The following is a 24,695-nucleotide window of genomic DNA, read 5'->3' on the forward strand; positions in this document are numbered from 1 at the left end:
TGGTCGGCATGGACAAGTTGGGCCAAAGGGCCTGTTTCCATGTGGTATAACTCTATGACGCTAAGATAATCATGCAAGTTATCCATCCAAAAACACTGTGCTGTTCCTCCTTATTACTGCATCTAAATTATTTTTGCACCTGCACCTACATATGTACATTTGAATGTCTACTTCAAATGCTGATCACTCTTTGAATAACCCCCTGTAATTGTAATTGGTTTATTATTGTCACATGTACTGAGATTTTTGTTTGCATGCTTTCCAAACATATCATTCCATACAGAAGTACATTGAGATAGTACAAAAGAAAAAAAAACAGAATGCAGAATATAGTGTTACAATTACCAAGAAAGTGCAATTCAGGTAGACAAATAAAGTGCAAGGGCCATGATGAGACAAACTGAGAGATCAAGAGTTCATATTTAGCTTATAAAAGATCCATTCAAGAGTCTTACAACAGTGGGATATAAGCTGTCCTCAAGCCTGGTGATACGTGTTCTCAAGCATCTGCCTTCTACACATTGGGAGGGAGGAAGAAGAATGAATGACCGGGGTGGGAGGGGTCCTTAATTACGTTGGCTGCTTTCCTGTGACAGTGGGAAATGTAGACAGAGTCAATGGAGGGGACACTGGTTTTCGCAGTGGACTGGGCTGCGTTCACATCTCTCTGCAATTTCTTGCGATCTTGGGCAGAGCAGTTGCCATACCAAGGTGTGATGAATCAGGATAGGATGCTTTCCATGCTGCATCTGTAAAACTTGGTGAGAGTCATCGGGCATATGCTGAATTTCCTTAGCCTTCTGAGGAAGTAGAAGCGCTGGTGTGCTTTCTTGGCCATAGCGTCCATGTGGCTGAACCAGGAAGAATTGTAGGTGATGTTTACACCTAGGAACTTGAAGCTTTGAAATCATCTCCACCTCAGCATCATTGAAACAGACTGGAGCGTGTACTCCACCCCACTTCTTGAAGTCAATGACCTGTTATCAATTCTAAGGTTACTATTTTGAAACTGTATTCTGTTTTCCCACTAATAAGGTTCAAATCAAAACAACATTCCAGGTAAACTTTTTCTATATTGTCACTTGTTTTATATAAGACAAAGGTTAATTTTTGACATCTCTTTTCTAGGTCATAAAACTCAGTTTCTCTGATTGATAACTCCATTACTTGAAATGGGAGGTTAAACACATATGTCCTCTGTACTGCTGCTAGAGTTTAACATGTCTTTCTTATACTCTGGCAACCAGAATTGCACATTGAATTTAAGACAGAGTCTGACGTATAAAGATACGATTTGATATTAGGAGCAATTCTTCATTAAATATCTACATATTGCGGGCCATCTTGGGTTATGTTTCTTTCTTTCTACAATAATTTTTTATTAAATCCATGAAAAAAAATACAGAGTACACGCATCAAAAAAGAGAGTAAAAATACTACCAAATACGTTGTGTTAAATCATACTTAAGATCACAGTACTCTAAATTAATAATCACATATATTAGTTAGTTAATAAAAGAAAAAAAATTGAAATATTTTATTATAAAAAAAATCTACTCCCACTACCAAAAACCTAAGCTGCTTGATGGAAAAAACAACAAGGAACAACCCTTAAAAACTTAACAGTGTCAGCCAATTTCTGCGTTTTAATCACCAAATTAGAGATTTTGAAAATAATTCAAAAAAGGTCCCCACAAGGTTTGAAAGTCTAAGTTAGATTCAAAAACTGAACAGTGAATCTTCTCTAGATTCAGGTATGACATAACATCCTGTAACCATTGAGCATGGGTAGGAGGAGTAACTTCCTTCCATTTAAGCAATACAGCTCTCCTGGCTATAAGAGAAATAAAAGCCAGAATGTATAAATCAGAAGTCTTCAAAGTTATATCTTTTTCTCCAACGATCCCAAATAGAGCAGTCAAAGGATTAAGTTTAAAATTTATTTTGAAAAGTACAGAAAAAGTATGAAAGGCCTCTGTCCAATATTTTGTAAGACGCTGACACGTCCAGAACATGTGAATTAAAGAAGCCACTCCATTATTACATTTGTTACAATAAGGAGATATATTGGAATAAAAACGGGATAGTTTATCTTTAAACAAATGAGGTCTATGGACCACTTTAAATTGAAGGAGAGAATGACGAGCACATAATGACGAAGTATTAACCAACTTGAAAATTTCATTCCAAGTTTCCTCAGAAATTGACATCTAGAAATCTTGTTCCCAAGTGTTTTTAATTTTATCTAGTGGCAACTTACTCATTCCTAGTAATCAGTCATAAGTATTAGATATTGAGCCATCCTGAAAGGGTTCCAAATTAAAAATTGCATCCAATAAATTTTTATCAGGACTCAAAGGAAAAGAATGTAATTGAGATCAAAGAAAATCTCTAATTTGTAAATATCTAAAAAAATGAGTTTTTGGTAAATTATACTTGGTAGACAATTGTTCAAACGAAGAAAGGTTTCCTTCAACAAACAGATCTTGAAAACAAGTAATACCTAATTTGTCCCACTCTTTAAAAACTACATCAGTCATAGAAGGTTTAAAAAAATAATTAGAGAAAATGGAACTGGACAAAGAAAAGCTCAATAAACCAAATCCTCAAATAAAATCAAATAAAAAGAAATAAAGCCGATTTATTAGGAGCAACTAATTTAGTGGATGACCTATCTAATTTGGGATCTAACCAGAAATTAAAATCTCCTCCCAACACCAAAGAGTAAAAGTTCAAATCTGGTAGGAATGACAAAAATCGTTCAAAAAATCCTGGGTCATTCGTATTTGGAGCATAAATATTAGCCAATACCATTGGTCTGTATTTATTTTCCCTGATATTATAACGAAACGACCATTAGTATCAGTTATTACCTTATGGGGATATACTTAAACTACAACAAAGAGACCAAAATCAGCAAATGTAATCTGAGTTCTAGTAGGGCAGAACATGCATACATTTCAAATCAATTGTAGCAGAAATAAGCACCAATGTGTCACTGAAAATCCTCAGCCATGAATGTTCATAAACTAGAGGTTACATTAGATTTCACATCCATACTGACAGTAAACTCATTAAATTTCTCACAGTGGTAGCCAGACTTCAAAAAGGGTTATCTAACCAATTTTTAAAAATCACAACTTCATTTAGAAACTCATCTTCAAGTAAAATCTGAAGTCCAATTATCTACACCACAGTTATTTCACCTGTGTAAATTTAGAAGTTCCAGATTACAATTGTTCATTAGGACTTATAAAGAATTTATGGAATAGTTTCACCATATCTAACATAATCTGACTCCCTTTGAACTGATTCTACTTCATTACATCTAAGAAAAAAATCAAGTACAAGTCATTTGAATGAAGTTCATTTTAGAAGACCTATGAGGACTTTAGTCATCCTTGGAAAAAGATGTGATGGTCAAACTGAAGAAACTTAGAGGTAGCACTCTTACCTCTGAGTCAATAAGTTACTCACTGAAGTCCTATGCCAGAGACTCGAGTTCATAACACCTCAGATGACACTTCAGAGAAACAGAGAAGGATCATTGCACTGATATAGGTTCTGTATTTTGGATGAGCCATTAAACTGAGACCCTATTAACTCGCTTGGAATGGATGGACATAAAATGACTTCATAAGACTATTTGAAAAATAACAAGAGTATTTCCACAGAGACTGGCCCAAAATTCATCCCTCAACTAAAACCAGAACCAGGTGATCCGGCCACTTATTTCACTGCTGCTTGTGCTATCTTGTGTGTATATTGACTGCTCTATTTCCGACATTACAGGAACTATTTTTCAGAGGTATTTTATTGATTTTAAAGTTTCTTGCTTGGGATGTCATGAGATCATAGAAGACAACATACAAAGGCAAGTACAGTTTTTACTCTAAGATGAAAAACATAATTGACTGAACTGAGTTCTTGTATATTTTAATAAGCTTGATGTGAACTTGAAATACTTTTTGCCAAAATACTGCACAGAAACTAGAAATCTACTTTCACAGAATTCTTACTAAAACCATCAGATGGAAAGATGCACAACACATGCAAAAATGCTCTCACATAAGGGAGTAGCAGCAAATCTCAAACGGCAATGATACCTATAAGGGGAGAAAAACTGCATGGGTAGAACACATGATCATAATAAACCAAAGCAGAAATAGCCCAATATCACCTTTTGAGGGAGCTTCAAGGAAATCTGGCTTTCCTGCATATCAACCTTTTTTTTCACCCAATGAACACATCCTGATCCCCTTCACATCCAAAAATCTATCAGCTTCAGCCTTGAATACATGCAATAACCAAGGTGCAGAATTCTAAAGATTTGCAACCCTTTGCTTAATTTCTCCTCTTCTCAGTCCTAAATGGCTGACCCCTTATCTTGAGATTATGCTGCATAGTCCTGGACTCTCCACCATAAAAGCAACTTCTTAGTACCTCCACTGTCATACATCTCAGAAAATGAGATCATCATCCATTCTTCTAAACTCCAATGATTAAAGGCCAGCATTCCTCATTGCTCTTTAGAGGACAACCCACTCATCCCAGGATCCAATCCTATGAAAATGCTATTGCAAATATAACAACAGAGAATGCTAGAAATAATCAGGATGTTAGGAGGCATCTATAGAACGGGAAATAGAGTTAAAGTTTCAATTCTGAGTCCCTTCGTCAGGTGAAGAGTTTTGGACCTTAAATGTTAACTGTTTCTTTTCCCACAGATGCTGCCTCACCTGCTGAGTGTTTCTACATTTTCTGTTTTATTTCATGTTTCCAGCAGATTTTCTGATTTCCATTGCCAGCAAGTTATTTTTAAGATACTGAGACTAAAATGCACACGGTACTCCAAATATGGTTTCACCAAAGTCAACCCTCTAGCAACAAAGTCAATGCACTACTTGCCTTCCCAACTGCTTGCTGCACCAGCAGAAGTGCTCTGTGGCTCCTGAATCAGCACACTAGATTTCTCTGTACACAAACATATCCTGTTTTCTCACAAGTGAAAAATGATTCTGTGTTCCAATTCCTCTATTTCCAGCACAGTATTCAATCTGTCACCCTATGAACTCAATGTGGTCACACCCTTTTTACAGAAACTGTCCTTCCCATCTCACTTCCCCACCTTACTTTTAATCAATAACAAACTTTAATATGTCACATTGTCTTTTAGCATAGATACATTGTGAACAACTGTGGGCATTACATGCAATATTGTGGCACTCCACTAGTAACAGTCTGCCAACCTGATGAAAGACCCATCAAATCCTACTCTCTCACTTTTGGTGCTCACGATGAGATTACCTCCACATTGGTAAACCAAATACAAGTTGGGTGACTGATGTGCAGTCCACAAACACGCCCTGAGCCTTTGGGATTCAACAACAACTTAACAATTTCAGACCAAATGCTGTCCAACTTGCCAACTATTTTCAGCATTTTCTGTTTTCATTTCAGATTTTCAGCAACTTTTTACTTTTCCATTCATACTATTTCCTGTCTTTTAGGCATTTCTCTGACGATACTTATGTTATCTCCAACCCAATCGCCTTTGTTTTATGTAACAACCTTTTATATGGCACTTCATCAAAAGCTTTTTGGAAAATCCAGATATACTACAGCAAATCATTTCCCCTTAACCACCCTGCTAGTGCTAAACTCGGAAAATTAAATTTCTCTGACACTATTATCCTCTTATAAAAGTTTATTACTGAATTATTAGTCCCTAAATACCCTTCTCCTGTATGACCAATGATGGATACCAGCATTTTCCTTCATGTCTTTTTTCAGTTCTTCCTGTAGTAGCATTTTTAGCAAATATTTTACTTGTGTAAAGTCCTGTGACTATATTTATACATCAAGCTGCACCCAAAAACTTATGCTGTGAGGTTACGATGGCATCTCATTCATGCACCTTCTGTGTACTTAACCTTTCATTCAAATAAATTTGTGCCCCATTCAACAACTTCTCAAATTACCAAAATGGATGTATTTTTCATAAGGGAATACCAATTTTTAGAAAGGAATAATTATATGTACACATCCAATCCAATTATCTCTAATCATCCTTATTTCTCTTTCTGTGCCCGGCCCAAAAGAAATACTGATAAATCCAGGTTCTATGACATTCAAAAATACAGTTTTGACAATCTAATTGGTTTCAATGCCCTGCAAACTGTTTTGCATTTACTAACGAAGATTTCATGTTTAGTTTGGTATCTAAAACAATTTTTTGACTTGTATTTGTTTGATTAAGATACTCCCAGCATAAACTTTTAAACTGCTATGCTACAGATATCCAGCAGAAAATATGAAAATAACTTACTTTCAGTAGGGAATCTATTTTTTCTTAGTGCAAGTCTTTCAGCCTTTTTCCTAGCCTCAGCCAGGCTAAAGAGGACTCCATATACACACTGCCGTATTGGCCTATATAGCAAAGCAGCAGGAGGCAAGTCCTTATTGGCTTCATCTTCTATGCTAATGGAGATCTTAATCTCACCCTATAATTAAAAACAAAGTATGCATCATTAGATAGTATTCATTACTTTTGTAGAGCTTTCCTTCTGTTCCTCCACTCCAACCCACCAGCCACATCCCCTCCCGCATCTTTTCTTTGGCTTTGTACTTGCTCGCAAACAGTTAAACCTACAACTACTTCCAGTTCTCGTGAAAGGTCACTAACTCAAAATGTTAATTGCCTTGAGATGCTGTTTGATCTGCTTATCGTTACCATCAATTTCTATCTGTGTTCATCAGTAGTATTTCCTTTCGGCTTCTATTTGGTAAATAAGTAGAATCAATAAATTAAAAGCTTGATTCACATTGAAGGACAATGGAAATCTCATATGTAAAACTCAACAACATCAATGGTTTATTATATCAAGATGTTTTTACTTTTTTGTGCAAATAATGCTCCACAATAGCTTAAAGGAGGCAATTCCAAAATTTTGACCCAATGATTGAAGATACAAGCCTTTCAGCTTTTGCTGTTGAGGTTACAGGACAAGAAACTGTAATAATAACAACTATTTTCTCTCCCTGGAGATGCTACCGATCTGCTGAGTATTTCCAGCATTCTCCATTTTATTTTAAATTTCCAGCACCTCACAGTTCCTTTGCTTCTTTTCCACTCTCCCTCCTCTACTCCCATTCATCTCCTTCTGTTTATATCATCTCCAGACAGATTCATTCTTTTATATTCTTTATAAGAATACAAAGCAGTACTTTTCCAAGTCAGGATTGCGAGACACTTGGCAAGAATTTTAAGAGTCAGTATAACTGATAGTGGATGTCATAGCGAAAGTGAGTAGCTAGGCAACAACCTGATATACATATGATTCTGTAAAAATTTAAAATTAGGTTGCATTCCAGACTACTCCATCTTTTCTCAGTGCATTCTGTCCCACTAACTGAACAGATAAGCCAGAACTGTACTAATGCCACTGTAATTCTTAGTACCGATTCATAATCCTGTAAAATGCCATGGCATAAGGTCAAACATAAGCAAGACCACTTGCTGATGACTATTTACCACCTACCCTCAGCTGATTTCTCTACCTTAAACATCATTTGGAAGAACACCAACTACAGAAAGGGCATAAAATATATTCCAAAGGGGAACCTTCCATGTCCATCATTTACAGTGGCTTAGGAGCACCATTAGTGACCAACCTGGACCTAATTGTATGATCAGACCTGTGAGGTATCAAGAGGAAAACTTAACGTCCTTGCTGATCTACATGCCACTGAAGCACCTGTCCAGATACCAAGCTGGGGCATCATGAAGATGAAGACCAGCCTTCCCAGTGTGGATGGCCTCTATTATATTGTGTGGCACTTCCACTTCAAATAAATTTAATTAACTGATTTAACATAGGCTGAGCGTCCATTAGTTGCTGTGGGCCAACACTGACAGCACTATATTTCACTCAAATCTATCATCTCATGGACTGCACATCCTTCTCTCTTCCATTACCCACAAGCCTGGTGACCAATCCTGAGTCAATGATTGTGGAAGAACATGCTAATTGCAACATCAGGCATACTTAAAATTAAGATACCAACCTGATTAAGCTTCAGCAGTAATGCATGCATGCTAAGCAATGGGAGTAGCAAGATACAGAGAGAAACAAGCGATTTCAAAACTAATCAAATCAATGCTCCTAAGTAGCAAGATACAGAGAGAAACAAGCGATTTCAAAACTAATCAAATCAATGCTCCTAAGCCCAAACCACAGCCGGGTGTGAATGATCCCAGATAATTAATCAACACCAGGTGGTCCCATGAACATCCCTGTCCTCAATAATAGCAAGTCCAGCATGAGTGCAAAAGATGAAGAGTCAGCATCCACATTCAGCCATGAGTGCTGGGTGAGTGATCCATCTCAAGCTACCTGCTCTTTCTCACACCATTATAGATGCTTATCTTTAGTCAGATTAATTCTACATGATATACATCAACAATAAAGTGATGGAAAGGTGACACTGACACTGTTATCAAACATCAATTACCCACCAATGGCCTGCTCATTTATACACAGTTTAGATACTGCCAGAAAGTCTCAGTCCCACACTCCATTACAAGCAAAAAAAAGAGAGCTTAGACAAGGTATGAGTTACTGTACTTGATATCAAAGCAGCATTTGACCAGGTATGTCAGGTCATTAGAAGCCCTGGTAAAATTGAAGTCTATGGGAATCAGGGGTAAAAGTCTCCTCTAAGCTGGAGTCATAACTCGCAGAAAAGACATTGTGAATGTTGGGGGTCAATCACAGAGGTCCCAGGTCACTGCTGCATACTTTCCTGAACCCAACGGTCTTTAGCTGCTTATCAATGATCTTCCATCATAAAGCCAGAAGGGAGGATGACTGCTGATTAATGTTCAATTCCATTCAGAGCTCCTCAAAAACAAAGGGAAGCAGCATATAGATCCAAGCAATAAGATCAATATATCTTATTGATATATTACTGGCAAATAACAGTCTCACCATACAAATGCTAGGCAAGGATGATCTCAACAAGACAGAATCTACTATTTGCCTTAATATTCATACAGAATTATCAATACTACCTTTCCCATCACCATCCCAAGGGTTACCCCTAACCAAAGTCTCAACTGAACCAGCAACATAAATATTGTGGCTATGAAGCTAAGTCAGAGGCTAGGTATCCCATCACAAGTGACTCATCTCCTGACTCTCAAATCCTTTCGACCATATACAAGGCACCAAAATCAGGTGTGTTGTGGAATATTCTGGGATGAAGGCAGCTCCAACAACACTCAAGTATCTCAACACCATCTGTGTCAAAGTACACTGCTTGATAAGAACAGTGGCTCCATAGTAACAGCTCACCTCTATGTTTCACACCAAGCCACAAACCATCCTGTATCAGAAATATCAATGTTTCCTCAATTACATTACTTGAACATCTTGGAGTTGCTTGCCTAATAGCACTGAGAGCATCTTCACTGCTTGGAGTGCAGCCAGTTGAGATGGTAGTTAACTACCATCTTTACATGGGCAATTAGGGATAGGCAATATATGGCCTTGACAGCAGCACGTACATTCCTCAATGAATTGAACAAAAATCTAGAATATACTCTCCAGGCAAATTACGTTGATTATCAACAGAATGATGCCCACTGGCAGTGTTGCCAATCATCCATATGTATTTCTTCAATGTTGCTGAACTTCTCAAAAGCAATTATTCTACATCCATTCAAAAAATTGGAGAACATTCCATCACTATCCAAAATGGAGGCTTGTAAATTATGGAGAGCCTGACAGAGATTGAGTTGAATCATTTATTCCAGAGTCTGCAGCTTCTTCTGTGCCTTGACAAATCTAGTCCAGTCAGAAATTTAAAGGCCAAAGAGAAAACAACACTGGTATCAGGTTATAGGATAAGGACCTTTTCTTTTGTGGTGATATGGCATAAACATTACCTACATAAGCATTCTGGTTTGTTGTCTAAGTCATCCTGTAGTGTGAAAAGTGCTGTCTCATTGAGCACTTATGGATGAAATGGGAAGTGTCACTGTTTAACTTATTATTGAAGGAAGGTCACTAATGAAGAAATCACAATTGGTTTAGCCAAAGACCCCATTCTGAGAAACTTCTGCAGATATTATCTTGGGCCAACTTGCTTTGTAAAATTATATAACCAGCACTGGAGAGTTTTTAATCTGACCTCAATTGTATAAGGCCAGTCGATGCCCAATACAGTCAAGTACTCCCTTTTCAATATTCTTGCCTCTGAAATTAGAATGGACAATGCTACAAAAAAAGAGTAGGTCAGCGAGCATTGGTATTGAAATGGCATATTTTTATGATTTGATACCCTCCTTTAGGAAGTGTCAGGTTTGCAACTATTTTTTTGAAGAACTACACATCAAAATCTCTATCCTACCTTTTGATATTAGATTGCTGACTAACCTGTGACAAATTTCCAGCACTTTCTATTTTTAACCCTTTCCACAACTGGATTACAACAGGAAGATAGAAAATAATACACCAACTATCAAAAGGTCAGGGAATAAAATGGCATCTTTAAAAAATACAAATGTGCAAATAAAATCATTTCCCTTAAGAAATCACTCATCAGCCATGCACAAATTCTTCTAAACATCACTAGCATAATTTAGTAATACCACTGCATAACTGTGACTTGACATAGAACCTAGAATGGGGTTCAAAAGTTTGGCATTAGAACCAAATGGACGTTAGTCACGATGAGTGCACAATCAATTATCCTGCACAAAAAATGGTGGAAAAAAATCTTGCACAGAAGCAGCAATTAAAACGTAAGAACCGTAATTCTGAAGTAAATAAAATTTGAATTTGATATGGGGACTCAAGATTATTTAGATAATTGAGACAGTTATTAGAAACCTTCATTTACACAATTAGTGATTGGCACCATATTGCTCATGGGAATGTACAGTCAAATTAGAATTAAATCATTTATTTATTTATTAGTCACATGTACATTGAAACACACAGTGAAATGCGTCTTTTTGCGTTACTGAGAATGTGCTGGGGGCAGCCTGCAAGTGTCGCCACTCTTTCAGTGCCAACATAGCATGCCCACAACTCCTAAACCGTACATTCTTGGAATGTGGGAGGAAACCCACGCAAACACATGGGGAGAATGTACAAACTCCTTACAGACAACGGTGGGAATTGAACCCATGTCGCTGGCGCTGTAATAGTGTTACACTAACCGTGTAATCCCGGGACTAAAGATATTATAATGAAAAATGGTCATATTTGCTCCAATTATCTGTACGAAAGATTTCTTCCTTACATTTAATACCCTAATGGAACAAGTACCACTGAAATTCTATTTACTCCACTATAAACATTTCAGCGAGATTGTAGAAACAACAAAACTTATGAGGCAAGCAGTATCATTATTCTACAATTTGAAACAAAATATTCAGCAATAATTATTGGAAGAAGATCAAGGGGAGGGAATCAATGATGCGTAACAGAAATGCAACTTCTAGCATCTAATATCAACACCAGCACTCCCTTGTCAAGCACAGTACTCATCAGATGGATGTGGTTACTGACTTAATTTAAATACCGACCTAAGAAGAACCTCTCCCAATAGTCTTGTCAGTTCTACTCACACTTCTGCCTCAATTTCACTTCCATTGAAACAAGTTAGGATCCAGGTGGTTAAAGATAGAGCAGCCAACGGTGTAGTCAAGATAGTGGAGAAGCAAGTAAGGGGCCAGAATTTGAGAAGTGTGATTAGAGGGAAGGTAAGCGTTAGGCAATAAAGAGGCTTAAACATGAGGAAGATAATTTAAAATGCTGAGGAATAAGTGACCTGGAAGCCCATGTAAGTTATTAAGCACATATTGAACAGTTAGTTAGACAGCCTGTGTGTAATAGCCAAATCGTGCAGTATCATCCTCAGTAGCCATGTGTGGTCATAATTTGGCACTGAACTTAGTCAGCAGGCAGTTATTGACAATGTATAACATAGCTTGTGTATTATTATTGCTACAGTCTGGATTGTTGCAAAGACTCCTAGGGTGGAAGTTGGCTTTGGACAGACCTTGCCCTATCTAAAACCCATTCAACAAGACACATTGACAGTGTGGTATATTGAAGCCAGGTGGGTGGAATGTGGATCTGAGTCTTAGAGACGCAAGCATGGAAAAAGGCCATTTGACCCACCACATCCACGCTGAATAGCAGGCACTCATCTGCACTAACCCCATCTCCTAGCACTTGGTCCATATCCACCCAAGCCTAAACAATTAAAGTGCTCATCTAGACAATTCTTAAATGCTGCCAGTGACCCCACTTTAACCACTCTTGGGCAGTGATTTCCAGGTACTCACTTGGACATAGGTTTAAGGTGAGAGGGAGGAGGTTTAAAGGAGATCTGAGGGGTAAATTTTTCAAAGAGTAGTTGGGATTTCCAATGAGCTGCCAAAGGAGGTGTTGGAGGCAGGAGCAGTAACAACATTTACCAGGCATTGTGACAGGTAATTGAGTAAGTGGGGTACAGAGGGATATGGAACAAATTCAGGCAAATGGCATTTGTATAGATAAGCATGATGGTCGGCATTGACATGGTGGGCCGAAGGCCTCTTTCTATACTATACAATTCTATGACACACCACTTTCTGGGGGAAAAAGCTCCTCCTCATATCCCCATTCAACCTCTTCCCCCTTATCATATATCTATGTCCTCTTGTTTTGTCTACGTCTGATATGGGGAAATGTTTCCTGCAGTATACCCTATCTATATCAGGTTTGCTAGTGTGGTTCAGGAGGGTTTAAACTAGATTGTGAGGGGGAAGGGAACTGGAGGAGTAGGTCAGAAGAAGGGGATGGGGAAAAGTCAGATCTGACAGGTAGAGAGGCTTTGAGGAAGGAGAAGCAGAGTACAGGCTACAAAAGTAGTAAGGTGGATGGGCTAAAGTGCATTTACTTGAATGCGAGAAGCATCAGGAATAAGGGAGATGAACTGAGAGCTTGGATAAGTACATGGGACTATGATATTGTGGCTATTACAGAGACACGGCTGACATTGGGGCAGGAATGGATATTGAATATTCCTGGTTTTCAGTGTTTTAAAAAGGATGGGGGGGGGGGAGAGAAGAGGAGGAGGGGTGGTGATACTGGTCAGGGACACGGTTACAGCTGCAGAAAGGGTAGATAATGTAGAAGGATCCTCTCTAGAGTCAATATGGGTGGAAATTAGGTATAAGAAAGGGGCAGTTACCCTCCTGGGAGTATTCTATAGGCCCCCCGGTAGCAGTAGGGATACTGAGGAGTAGATTGGGAGGCAGTTTTTGGAGAAATGCAAAAATAACAGGGTCACTATAATGGGAGACTTCAACTATCCAAATATTGATTGGCACCTATTTAGCGCCAAAGGCTTAGATGGGGCGCAGTTTGTTAAGTGCGTTCAGGACAAATTCCTGACGCAGTATGTTGACAGGCCGACTAGAGGGAATGCCATATTAGATCTAGTTTTAGGCAATGAACCGGGTCAGGTGACAGATCTATCGGTGGGTGAGCATTTGGGGGACAGTGACCATTGCTCCATAACCTTTAGAATTGTCATGGACAGGGACAGGAGCAAAGAGGACGGGAAGACATTTAACTGGGGGAAGGCGAATTATGAGGCTATAAGGCGAGAACTTGGGAGTGTAGATTGGGGTGACATTTTTGAAGGGAAATGTACTATGGAGATGTAGTCGATGTTCAAGGATCTCTTGCAGGATGTTAGGAATAAATTTGTCCCGGTGAGGCAGAGAAGGAATGGTTGGGTGAAGGAACCGTGGGTGACGAGAGAGGTGGAATAACTAGTTAGGAAGAAGAGGGCAGCATACTTAAGGTGTAGGCAGCAAGGATCGGACAGGGCTCGTGAGGGATATAGAGTAGCAAGGAAGGAGCTTAGGAAAGGGCTGAGGAGAGCGAGCAGGGGACATGAAAAGGCTTTGGCGAGTAGGGTTAAGGAGAATCCCAAGGCTTTTTTCTCGTACGTGATGAGCAGAAGGATGGCTAGGGTAAAGGTAGGTCTGATTAAAGACAAAGGTGGGAGGATGTGCCTGGAAGCTGTGGAAGTGGGTGAGGTTCTCAATGAATACTTCTCTTCAGTATTCACCAAGGAGAGGGGTCTTGATGATGCTGAGAACAGTGTAGGTGAGGGTAATGTTCTAGAGTATGTAGATATTAAGAGAGAGGATGTGTTGAAGTTGTTAGAAAATATGTCCCCGGGGCCTGATGGCATATTCCCCAGGCTGCTTTGTGAGGCAAGGGAGGAGATTGCTGAACCGTTGGTTAGGATCTTTGAGTCCTCGTTGTCCACGGGGATGGTACCGGAGGATTGGAGGGTGGCAAATGTTGTCCCCTTATTCAAAAAAGGTAGTAGGGTTAGTCCAGGGAATTACAGACTGGTGAGCCTTACATCTGTGGTGGGTAAGCTGTTGGAAAGGATTCTAAGAGATAGGATCTATGAGCATTTGGAGAATCATGGACTGATTAGGGACAGCCAGCATGGCTTTGTGAAGGGAAGATCTTGCCTCACAAGCCTGATAAGGTTCTTTGAGGAGGTGACCAGGAAGATTGATGAGGGTAGTGCAGTCTACATGGATTTCAGTAAGGCGTTTGACAAGGGTCCGCATGGTAGGCTTCTTCAGAAGGTCAGAGGCCAAGGGATCTGGGGAAGCTTGGTCGTGTGGATTCGAAATTGGCTTGCCTGTAGAAAGCAGAGGGTTGTGGTGGAGGGAGTGCACTCAGATTAGAGGGCTGTGACTAGTGATGTCCCGCAGGGATCGGTTCTGGGACCTCTACTTTTTGTGATATTTATTAACGACTTAGATGAGGGGGTGGAAGGCTGGGTTAGCAAGTTTGCAGATGACACAAAGATCGGTGGTGTTGTGGATAGTGTGGAGAGCTGTAGAAGCTTGCAGAGGGATATTGATAGGAATGCAGAGCTGGGCTGACAAGTCGCAGATGGAGTTCAATCCAGAGAAGTGTGAGGTAGTACACTTTGGAAGGACAAACTCCAAGGCGGAGTACAAGGTAAATGGCAGGATTCTGGGCAGTGTAGAGGAGCAGAGGGATCTGGGGGGTTCATATCCACAGATCACTGAAAGTTGCCTTGCAGGTGGATAGGGTAGTTGAGAAAGCTTATGGGATGTTAGCTTTCATAAATCGGGGGATCGAGTTTAAGAGCCGTGAAGTGATGATGCAGCTTTACAAAACTCTGGTTAGGCCACACTTAGAGTATTGTGTCCAGTTCTGGTCGCCTCGGTATAGGAAGGATGTGGAGGCGTTGGAAAGGGTACAGGGGAGATTTACCAGGATGCTGCTTGGATTACAGAGTTTGGATTATGAGGAGAGACTAAAGGAGCTAGGGCTGTTCTCATTGGAGAGGAGGAGGATGAGGGGAGACACGATAGAGGTATACAAGATATTGAGAGGAATAGATAGAGTGGACAGCCAGCGCCTCTTTCCCAGGGTGCCAATGCTCAAAACAAGAGGACATGGCTTTAAGGTATTGGGTGGGAAGTTCAAGTGTGATGTCAGAGGGAGGTTTTTCACCCAGAGAGTGGTTGGTGCATGGAATGCGCTGCCTGGGGTGGTGGTGGAGGCTGATACATTGGACAAGTTCAAGAGATTGTTAGATAAGCATATGGAGGAATTTAAGATAGAGGGATATGTGGGAGGAAGGGGTTAGATAGTCTTAGGTGTGGTTTGAAGGGCGGCACAACATGGTGGGCCAAAGGGCCTGTATTGTGCCGTATTGTTCTATGGTATACCACTCATAATTTTATACAGCTCAACCATGTCCCCTCTTAACCTCCTCTGCTCCAGGGAGAATAGACCTAGCTTATCCACTTTCTCCTCCTAAGTGGAACACTCCATCCCAGGCAACATCCTGTTGGATCTCCTGCATCTACTGCTATCACATTCTTCCTATAGTGTGGTGACCAGTACTGCACACAGCACTTCAGTTGAGTTTTATAAAGTTGGAGCAAAACCTCCCTGCTCTTGTATTCAATGCCCCGACTGATGGAAGGCCTGTATTGTATATCCCTTCCTAACCACGTTATCTACAGTTAACACCTATAGTTTTTGAATGTTTCCAAACGTCAGGGGCATTTAACAAGCATTCAAAGTCCTTGTCAGATTTGATAGTTGAAAAAGCTTTGGAGAATGGAGGATGGTGTTGGCAGGTGGGTAACATAGTCTGCTTGCAAATTATTTCTTCCAGCTGCTTTGAGAGTGGAGCTTTTATCAGGTCAGCCCATCTGTCAGCATAATGTGGTACATTATGTTGCTGCAATTTTCTATCAGGAAAATTTTGGGCACAAGTAATTCATAGCAGAAAAGTCAAGATCCTAGTTCCCTCATATATCAAAGGCAAACAGGGCCAACTCACTGCTGGTAGCAACACCTGGGCTCATGTTACTTTTAATAGCACTTTTAAACCAGTCACCATTACTAAAGTGATTAAATGCTGTCAGAAGTCTAAATATGTGTCATTCATGGTATTACTAATGCTAATACATGGTTTACAGTTTTTCACAATAACATTTTGATATAAATATTTAACTTTATATAATTGGCAGTACTTAGACCTACCTTAGTGAGCACCTGAAATACATAAGGGTACATCAGTCCTTTTCTGTGCCTGTGTTCAGCAACTCTTAATACCTCTGGAGCCACCATTGGCACAGGAGGTGTGGTTATGTCCATGTGGTTTCTTGTAGGCACCGACAGTAGAGATGGAATATGTTCAGTGTTGATTTGGCTTAGTCTGCTTCCAGCTGATGCAGGGGAAACTTTTGCATCTACCTGGCATCCTGGATTGCCAGAAAGCTCCTCAACCTGGTACATAAGATAGTCATTAATAAATTCGACCAGATTCTAAGAATACATCCCTACTTCACAATATTTTCAAAAATGTTTTTGAAGTGCATAGACTTACATATTTAAGAAAAGAACCTACACTCATGTACACTGAAATTCCTTCCTATTTGAATCCTGCATTAAAGGGATGAATCCTGATCCCTTCAATACAATACTGAGACCCCCGGTTCTACATATCCCAGCCTGCAAAAACATCATCCCTGCATCTATCCTGTCTAGAACCTATAAGAATTTTGAATCTTTCCAGGAGTTCACCCCTTGTTCTCCTAAACTCGAGTATATTGGCCCAGTCTGATTAACCACTACTCATGTACAAATCCAAAATCTCAGGCATCAATCTGGCGAATGCTTTTCACATTATATCCTTCCTTAGGTGGAGAGATGAGACCTTTACATACTATTCCAGGTGTGGTCTCACCTGGGCCCTATATAATTGCAGTCAGACATCTTTACTCTTGTGCTCAACTCCTCTTGCAATAAAGATGTACATACTGTTCATCTTTCCCAGTTGTGTGCTGTATACCTTCATGAAAAACATGATGATGCTGAAGGAACTCAGCAGGCCAGACAGCATCTGTGGAGAAAAGCAAGCGGTCAACGTTTCAGGTCAGGACCCTTCAGTCCTGAAGAAGGGTCCTGACCTGAAACATTGACCCCCTGCTTTTCTCCACGGATGCTGCCTGGCCTGCTGAGTTCCTCCAGCATCATCATGTTTTTCATCTAGATTCCAGCATCTGTAGTCCTTTGTTTCTCTTGCATACCTTCATGTTAACTTTCAGTGATTCATGTACAAGGACACCCAGGTCCTTCAGAACACCTTTCAATCTCTTACCAAAAGGGATTGTTTCCTTACATTGTTTCCCCATTACATGTCTTATATCAGTCATTGGGAAAATGCTGGAATTCATTATTGAGCTAATAGCAAAACATTTAGAAAATCTTAAGATAATCAAGCAGTGTCAACATAGTTTTACGAAAAGAATATCACAGCAGATAAACTTGCTAGAATTCTTTGTAGATATAACAAGTTAAATAGATGGGACCAATAAATGCAACATACTTGAATTTCTAGAAGGCATTTAGCACTGTGCCACATAAAATTTCATTAGCCAAGATAACAGTGCAATATATTGGCATGGATAGAAAATGACAGTTGGGAAAAATAGGTCATTTTCAGTTTGTAACCAGTAACTAGTGGATGCCACAAGGATCAGGCTGGGGCTCAAATATTTTACAATGTATATTAATGAGGGATGAAGGGGCAGAGTGTACTGTCGCCAAATTTGCTGATGATATATAGGTACATTAGCAAGTCATGAAGAGAACACAAAAGCCTGCAGAGCAAAACAAATAGATTAAGTGGGCAAGTAATAGAGTATAATGTGGGAAAATGGGAGGTTATCCACTTTGGAAGGAGCAATAAAAAGTAAATTATTATTTAAATAGAGTGAGACTACAAAATGTTGCAGTACAAGGGTGGGTGGGGATGAACACTAAGGGTTAGCACGCAAGAAGCAAGTAATTAGGAAGGATAATGGGATTGTTGGCCATTATTGCAAGGCGTATAGAGTACAAAAGCAAGGAAGTTTTGATGCAACATTACATGTCACTTGTGAGGCTGTACCTGGAGTACCATATACATTTTGCTCTTCATATTTAGAGGAGGATATAATTGCACTGCAGACTGTCTATAAAAGGGTCATAAGATTCCTGGAATGAAGGGGTTGATGCATGAAGAGAATTTGAACAGTTTAGGCCAATACTCATGACGGTTAAGAAAAGAGAGAGATGATCTTGATAAGATTCTGTGGCGAATTGATAAAGGGTAGGACGCTGATAGGATATTTCCCCTCGGGGGTATATCTGGAACTTTCCGAATTCAGTCAGCTTTCAGTCACATTAATATGTCCCAATATTACTTCTTTAATGACACTAATTTTTACTGATGCCCATGTGACCTTACATAATGAACAGTCTTGTGATATTTCAAATGGATGATTGCTCACTGATGTATAGTGGAGGAAGTATTTAACTTCTACATAAAGATTACCTAATTTATACAAGGAAACCTACTCCAAAATTAAGTTACACTGCAACATTATTTTGGAAAAATCACCATATCTGTATTATTAAGGATTACTAATAAAGAATAGTAGGTGCTTATACAATACCTTTGTTTCATTGCGAATAGAAACACCTTTCTGATGCCCTCCTCCAGAAGACTTGTCCAAAACGTCAGATTGATTTCCAGGTTTTTCCCATGCTAATACATGCCCAACTTGGTGATGTGGTTCAGTAACGTGACTAGGAAAAAAGAACACAAATGCAGGCATTAAATGGATAAAAAGAACAGAACTTTAGATGTGCTATTCTCTCCCACCCTGCCCCCCCCAACCTTTGCCACTGCTTTAACTATTCTCATAATATTTTGCTGGAGATGATCTCCATTTCATCATTCCATCAATATCAAAGCACTTCTAAAGAAGACACAAAGACAGATAACCCATTATTTCTTTCCTGTGACAGCACTTTTGCTTAGTTTTGTAAATGCGTGTTGGTTGATATGTTATTTCATTGCTCATGGTGAGCTGGATGTTTCATGAGAAAAGGAGTTTCTATTAGGGACATTCATTTATTTGTGCATGCGATGACCAAACCAGTAGTCTCTATTCAGTCTTGGTTACGCTCATATAAATTGTAGAGCACTTCCCAAATGGGCCTCAATTTTCTGGCAGCTCACAAAATGACATCTTTTTTAAGTTTGATGCAGCATGTATAATTCATTAAAGGAAACCCAATTAAATTCAGTGCATGAAACTCATTCTTTAACTAAATCCATCATGTTAACAAAGCAAAACAGGAATAGTTTCAAGATAATTTTGAGCTATAAAAAGTTGCACAGCATTTATAAAAATTGTTGTTCTATCCTGGTTACTTTTCAAAAAAAACCCAAAGACAAAGTATTAAAAACAAAAGCACAATACTATGGATGCTGGAAATCTGAAATATCCGTTTCTCTTTTCACAGATGCTGCCTGGCTTGCTGAGCATTTCCAGCATATTCTGTTTTATTTTTGAATACCCTCTATTTGAAATATAGACAAGACTTCAGGTAAATTATATCCAAGACAAGATTGCATAGAAATGTTTAATAAAATAAATTGCAAGTGTAAGTTTGATGCTCGATTTAGTCTGAGACAAATTGTAAAATGTGTCATTTATACTTCTTTCACACGTAGAGCACCAAAAATATTAATAACATTGTATCAGATTTTGATTTTTTTCTCTATTTAAACCTAGTTCCAATTGTAAATCCACTATGAACCAAGTGATTAATATCTTAAAGCAATGCATCTTAGTTCACAGTATGCATCACATTTTGAAATGTAAATGGTTTAATGTAACTGAACAGAATTAAAGCATGCATGTTAAACACTATTTATTCTTTCACCGTATGCTTAGAACAAATAAGGTACTAACATAGTGTTATAGTCATGCATATCTGTGAATACAAAGTTGAAAAATGATCACATATTCAATAACTTCAAATTAGTTTTGGTAAGGTGCAGCCTCACAAATTTGACCGAGTTTTTTTTGAGGAAGTGACAAAGATGATTGATGAGGGTAGTACAGTGAATGTTGTCTATACGGACTTTTGTAAAGCAGTTGACAAAGTCCTTCATGATAGGATGGTCCAGAAGATTAAGTCGCATGGAGCGTTGGTAAACTGAATACAAAATTGGCTTGGACATAGAAGAGGAAGGGTATTGGTGGAGGGGTGCTTCTCTGACTGGAGGTCTATGATCAGTGGTGTTCTACAAGGATCAATGCTCTTTTGTTTGTGATATATATTTATAGGTGGTCTGATTAGTATGTACGGAGACAACACAAAAATTGTTGGGCTTGTGGATAGTAAGGAAGGTTGTCAAAGGATAAAGCAGGATACAAATCAGTTGGAAATTTGGATGGGGAAATGGCAGTTGGAATTTAAATCGGACAAGTGTGAGATGTTGCATTTTGGGATGTCAAGTACAAGAAAATAGTATACAGTAAATAGCAGGACTCTTCGGAGCATGAATGTATAGAGGGATCTTGGGGTGCACTCCCTGAAAGCGGCAACATAAGTGGAAAGGGTGGTAAAGTAGGCATACTGCATGCTTGCCTTCATTGGTTGGACCATTGGGTATAAAAGTTGGGAAGTCATTTTGCAGCTGTATAAAAGTTTAGCTAGGCAACATTTGGAATAATGTGTCCAGTTTTGGTTGCCACATTACACGAAGAATGTGGAGGCTTTGGAAAGGGTGCAGAAGAGGTCTAGTGGGATGTTGCCTGGATTGGAAAGTATTAGCTTTAAGGAGAGGTTGTGTAAACTTGGATTGTTTATTTGCTGGAGTATCGGCAACTGAGGGGCGACCTGATAGATATTAGTATATATAATTATGGAAGCCGTAGATAGGATAGATAGTCAGAATCTTTTTCCCAGGTGGGAATGTCAAATAGTAGAGGGCATAGCTTCATGGTGAGGGGGAGAAAGTTTAAATGAGATTTATGAGGCAAGTTGTTTTTCTTTAAGAAACACAGAGGATGGTAGGTGCCTGAAACACGGTGCCAGGGGAAGTGGTAGAAGCAGATATGACAGCAACACTTAAGCAGCATTTAGACAGACACATAAACAGGCAGGGAATAGAGGGGTACAGGCAATGTGCAGGCAAATGAGATTAGTTAGATTGGCAACATGGCGGGTGCAGACATGGTGGGCCAAAGGGCCTGTTTTTGTACTGTACTGTTCTATGTTCTACAAGACCTCAGAATTGTTCCCTATATATTTGAAAGCAACATTTTAAAAATATGATCAAAAATTAAAATCAAGTTTTATGGAAATTACTGCTAACATTTTATACCAAGCACAATTAGGCAATAAATGAACAAGCTTACTTTTCAGACATGCTACATAATGGAACAAGTAGATTAGATAAATATTCTGCTCATTGCAAGCGGCCTCTATTGAAAGTAATTATCTTTAAATAAAGGTTCCAATTTCTTTGCATAGCTTTCATTGATAGCTGTCTATATGCATAGTTATGTTTTCATGGTTATATCATACTTCTACTTCATTTCAGAAAAATAGAAAAAAAATTTGATTAATACTATTCATATATCCTATCAATTTGGAATATGGTTGCCTATTATAGATTAAACATTCCATTACTTTCTTAACCTACTGTATAAATCAATGACAAACTCTCATTGCACCACAGTTGTGACGTGACAGCAACAGCTTTGTGCATTCGGTTTCTATTCCCACATATAAGGTATCGACTTTAATTAATACAACAAGTTGCCCAGTTAGTCATTCAAGGAATCCGCATTTCATTAGAAAACTCATTTTGGTTAAAAAGTACTCATACAGATGTATTTAAATAATCTTACTTTTAATTAGGGCTCAGTTAATCACAGTTAACACATCTAATTAATGTTAACACAAATTAACATGTTAATTTTTTTAATGTTATTAATGAAAAAATATGCAGACGTTGAACAAATTCAAAAGAAAAGTTTAGTCCAATACTTACCTCAGGCCAAACCCAGTCTGCCAGATATCCATTTTTGTGTGCCACCCACCATACTACCATAGACCTAAATGACTGAAATTTTATCACAGACTCCCAACCCATAACCTATGTGGTTCAATAGGCGAAAGTAGAACCTTGGATAAAAAGGTTTTACCCTACATCCTGCAGGCCAAATTCACAGTAACATGGTTCTTCAGAGTCCCACATGTCATACCATCTTGGAATCCCTTGACCTGCCCCCAAGATCATGTATTGAGGTCTTGCAAATTTTTCATGGGACCATCCATCAATAAAAGTGACAAATAGCTTTCCAATGTTTAATAACTTAATTTTTATAATCACATGATTAGTCACAATTATTTTTTAAGCTGTGTGTTAGCCCTACTTTTAATGTAACCTGCTTTCAATTTAACAAACTAACAACAAAGAGGTTAAAGACTTACTTAACAGCACCTCTATTTTCCTCATTATCGGATGAAGATGATGTTGAAGAAGCAGGGAAAAATGGACCTTCTATGCCACAGTGATTTGGACTCACAGCTGAAACCGTAGAAATATTTGGTGAGGAACGCTCATACAAAGGTGTATGCTTCCCTTCATGAGGAATGTTGCTGTAACTGTTGTTGGATTCCAGGGTGAGGCTGGGGTCAGACAGAGCAGGCTGGTATGTACCTAATGATGATGGCTGTTCTTTGTTAGGTGAATACAAGTCAGAAGGTCTCTGTCCTGAAGTGGCAGCTTGGCTAACTAGTCGTTGGCCCTGAAACAATGAATGATATGAAATTATGTTAATCTGTAATTATTAACAGTCTTTTGAACTCTTACATTACACACTCTCAGATATATTACATAGTAAACTATTTAAAAGCAATCTGTGATGCTATATTGTTGAGGCTGTGATAAGGCACTACATAAAATGCAAATTCTTTCTTTCTCTTCCATTTAAGAATTTGGCATTTAACCAAAACCATCTTCATATGAAGGTGTTTCCAATGTCAACTGTGTAATTGAAACACAGATCAATTTTTCCATTAGATAATGCAAAAGAAACTCGGTAAATACAAAGTCCAAAATAAGTCAGCAAAATTTTCGAAGGAAGAAAGCAAGGAAAGTGCACAGGTGTTTACAATGAAGCTAAATTATTGAATTAAATGAAATGACAACCATGAGAAGCTCAATGGCCTATTCTAATGGTGCGCTTTGCAGAAAATTAACTTTAAATTATGTGCATCTGAAAGAAGCTTCCCATTAGTGTTATTAAAAATTTTCCATCTGACTTTATTTCTTATGACGTAACATCAATTATTTTGAATGTGACAAATGAATAGTTTTACCATTGTGAAGTACTATTAAAACTTTTGAGAATACCCATTCAGGAACATGTTTAGTTTTCATTCTCGAAAATGTTTAGGGCAATTCTTTTTAAATTCGAAATGTACCCCATGATAGAAAGCACTAGCCTTCATCTTAGTTTCTTAACAACTCACTGCATTGACCCATTGAATCATGCATCCAAGAAACATTTACACACAGCATTTACATAGATACCCGCAAAATGGCAATAAAATATACTTAGGCACAACATTTTAGTTCAAAATTATTATTGTGAGAATGCTGTGCTATTAGAAGTGCTAACAAACTAGGACTTTGTCTGCCTTGTAGGAAAACACAATAGATCCCATGCCACTTTACATCCGAAAGTGGTGATCTCATGGTATCATAGCAAACACTCATTCCCTAATAATCTGTTGTAGCAATGTTTATCTCATTATTTAGCTAATTCCTGTTTATGGAACACTGATGTCCTTTGAAAGACGTCAGTGTTCCATAATTTAAGTCCTATAAGTACTCCTATGATCTCGGCTGCAGAAAGCACCTTCTCCGCTTTCTTTCAGCATTTTTATTGTCAATTCTAAAATGGCAAAATTTTTGAAAGTGTTAAGATTATTTAATGGAAGAAAGCTTTCTTCAGATATCAATGAAACAAGAGAGAGTGAGGAATGAAATATTTTATATTACTTTATATGACAATTTCCTTCCACCATCAAGCCAAATCTTGAGAACAGGAAAGTACATTTAAAAAGTACATTCAAAAAGTACATTCATCCCCTTCGCCAAATGATTTAACAGCACTAATATTTTTGTGGATAAATATGAGGTGCAGAGATATAATATGTAATAATCTCAGAGATCTAACCCTAAGTCATGAC

General features: G+C 38.6%; 1 protein-coding gene across 3 annotated transcripts in view; it reads right to left on the minus strand.

Annotated features, from left to right (window-relative positions):
- LOC127571646 (constitutive coactivator of PPAR-gamma-like protein 1 homolog) overlaps positions 1–24,695 on the minus strand; it is a 110,753-nt gene that overhangs the window by 42,164 nt on the left and 43,894 nt on the right. Inside the window, exons 7-11 of one of the 3 annotated variants that reach the window (XM_052018225.1) lie at positions 23,158–23,245; positions 22,929–23,025; positions 19,085–19,217; positions 16,626–16,871; positions 6,329–6,503 (exon numbers count right to left, since the gene is read on the minus strand). In XM_052018225.1, coding sequence (XP_051874185.1) covers positions 6,329–6,503; positions 16,626–16,871; positions 19,085–19,217; positions 22,929–23,025; positions 23,158–23,245 — 739 coding nt within the window. Of the gene's footprint in view, positions 1–3,470; positions 3,524–6,328; positions 6,504–16,625; positions 16,872–19,084; positions 19,218–22,928; positions 23,246–24,695 lie in introns of those variants that run through there. The other 2 variants (XM_052018226.1, XM_052018223.1) reach the window with 2 other exon arrangements.

The sequence above is a fragment of the Pristis pectinata genome, chromosome 6 (assembly GCF_009764475.1).
Source record: "Pristis pectinata isolate sPriPec2 chromosome 6, sPriPec2.1.pri, whole genome shotgun sequence".
Taxonomy (NCBI): Eukaryota; Metazoa; Chordata; class Chondrichthyes; order Rhinopristiformes; family Pristidae; genus Pristis; species Pristis pectinata.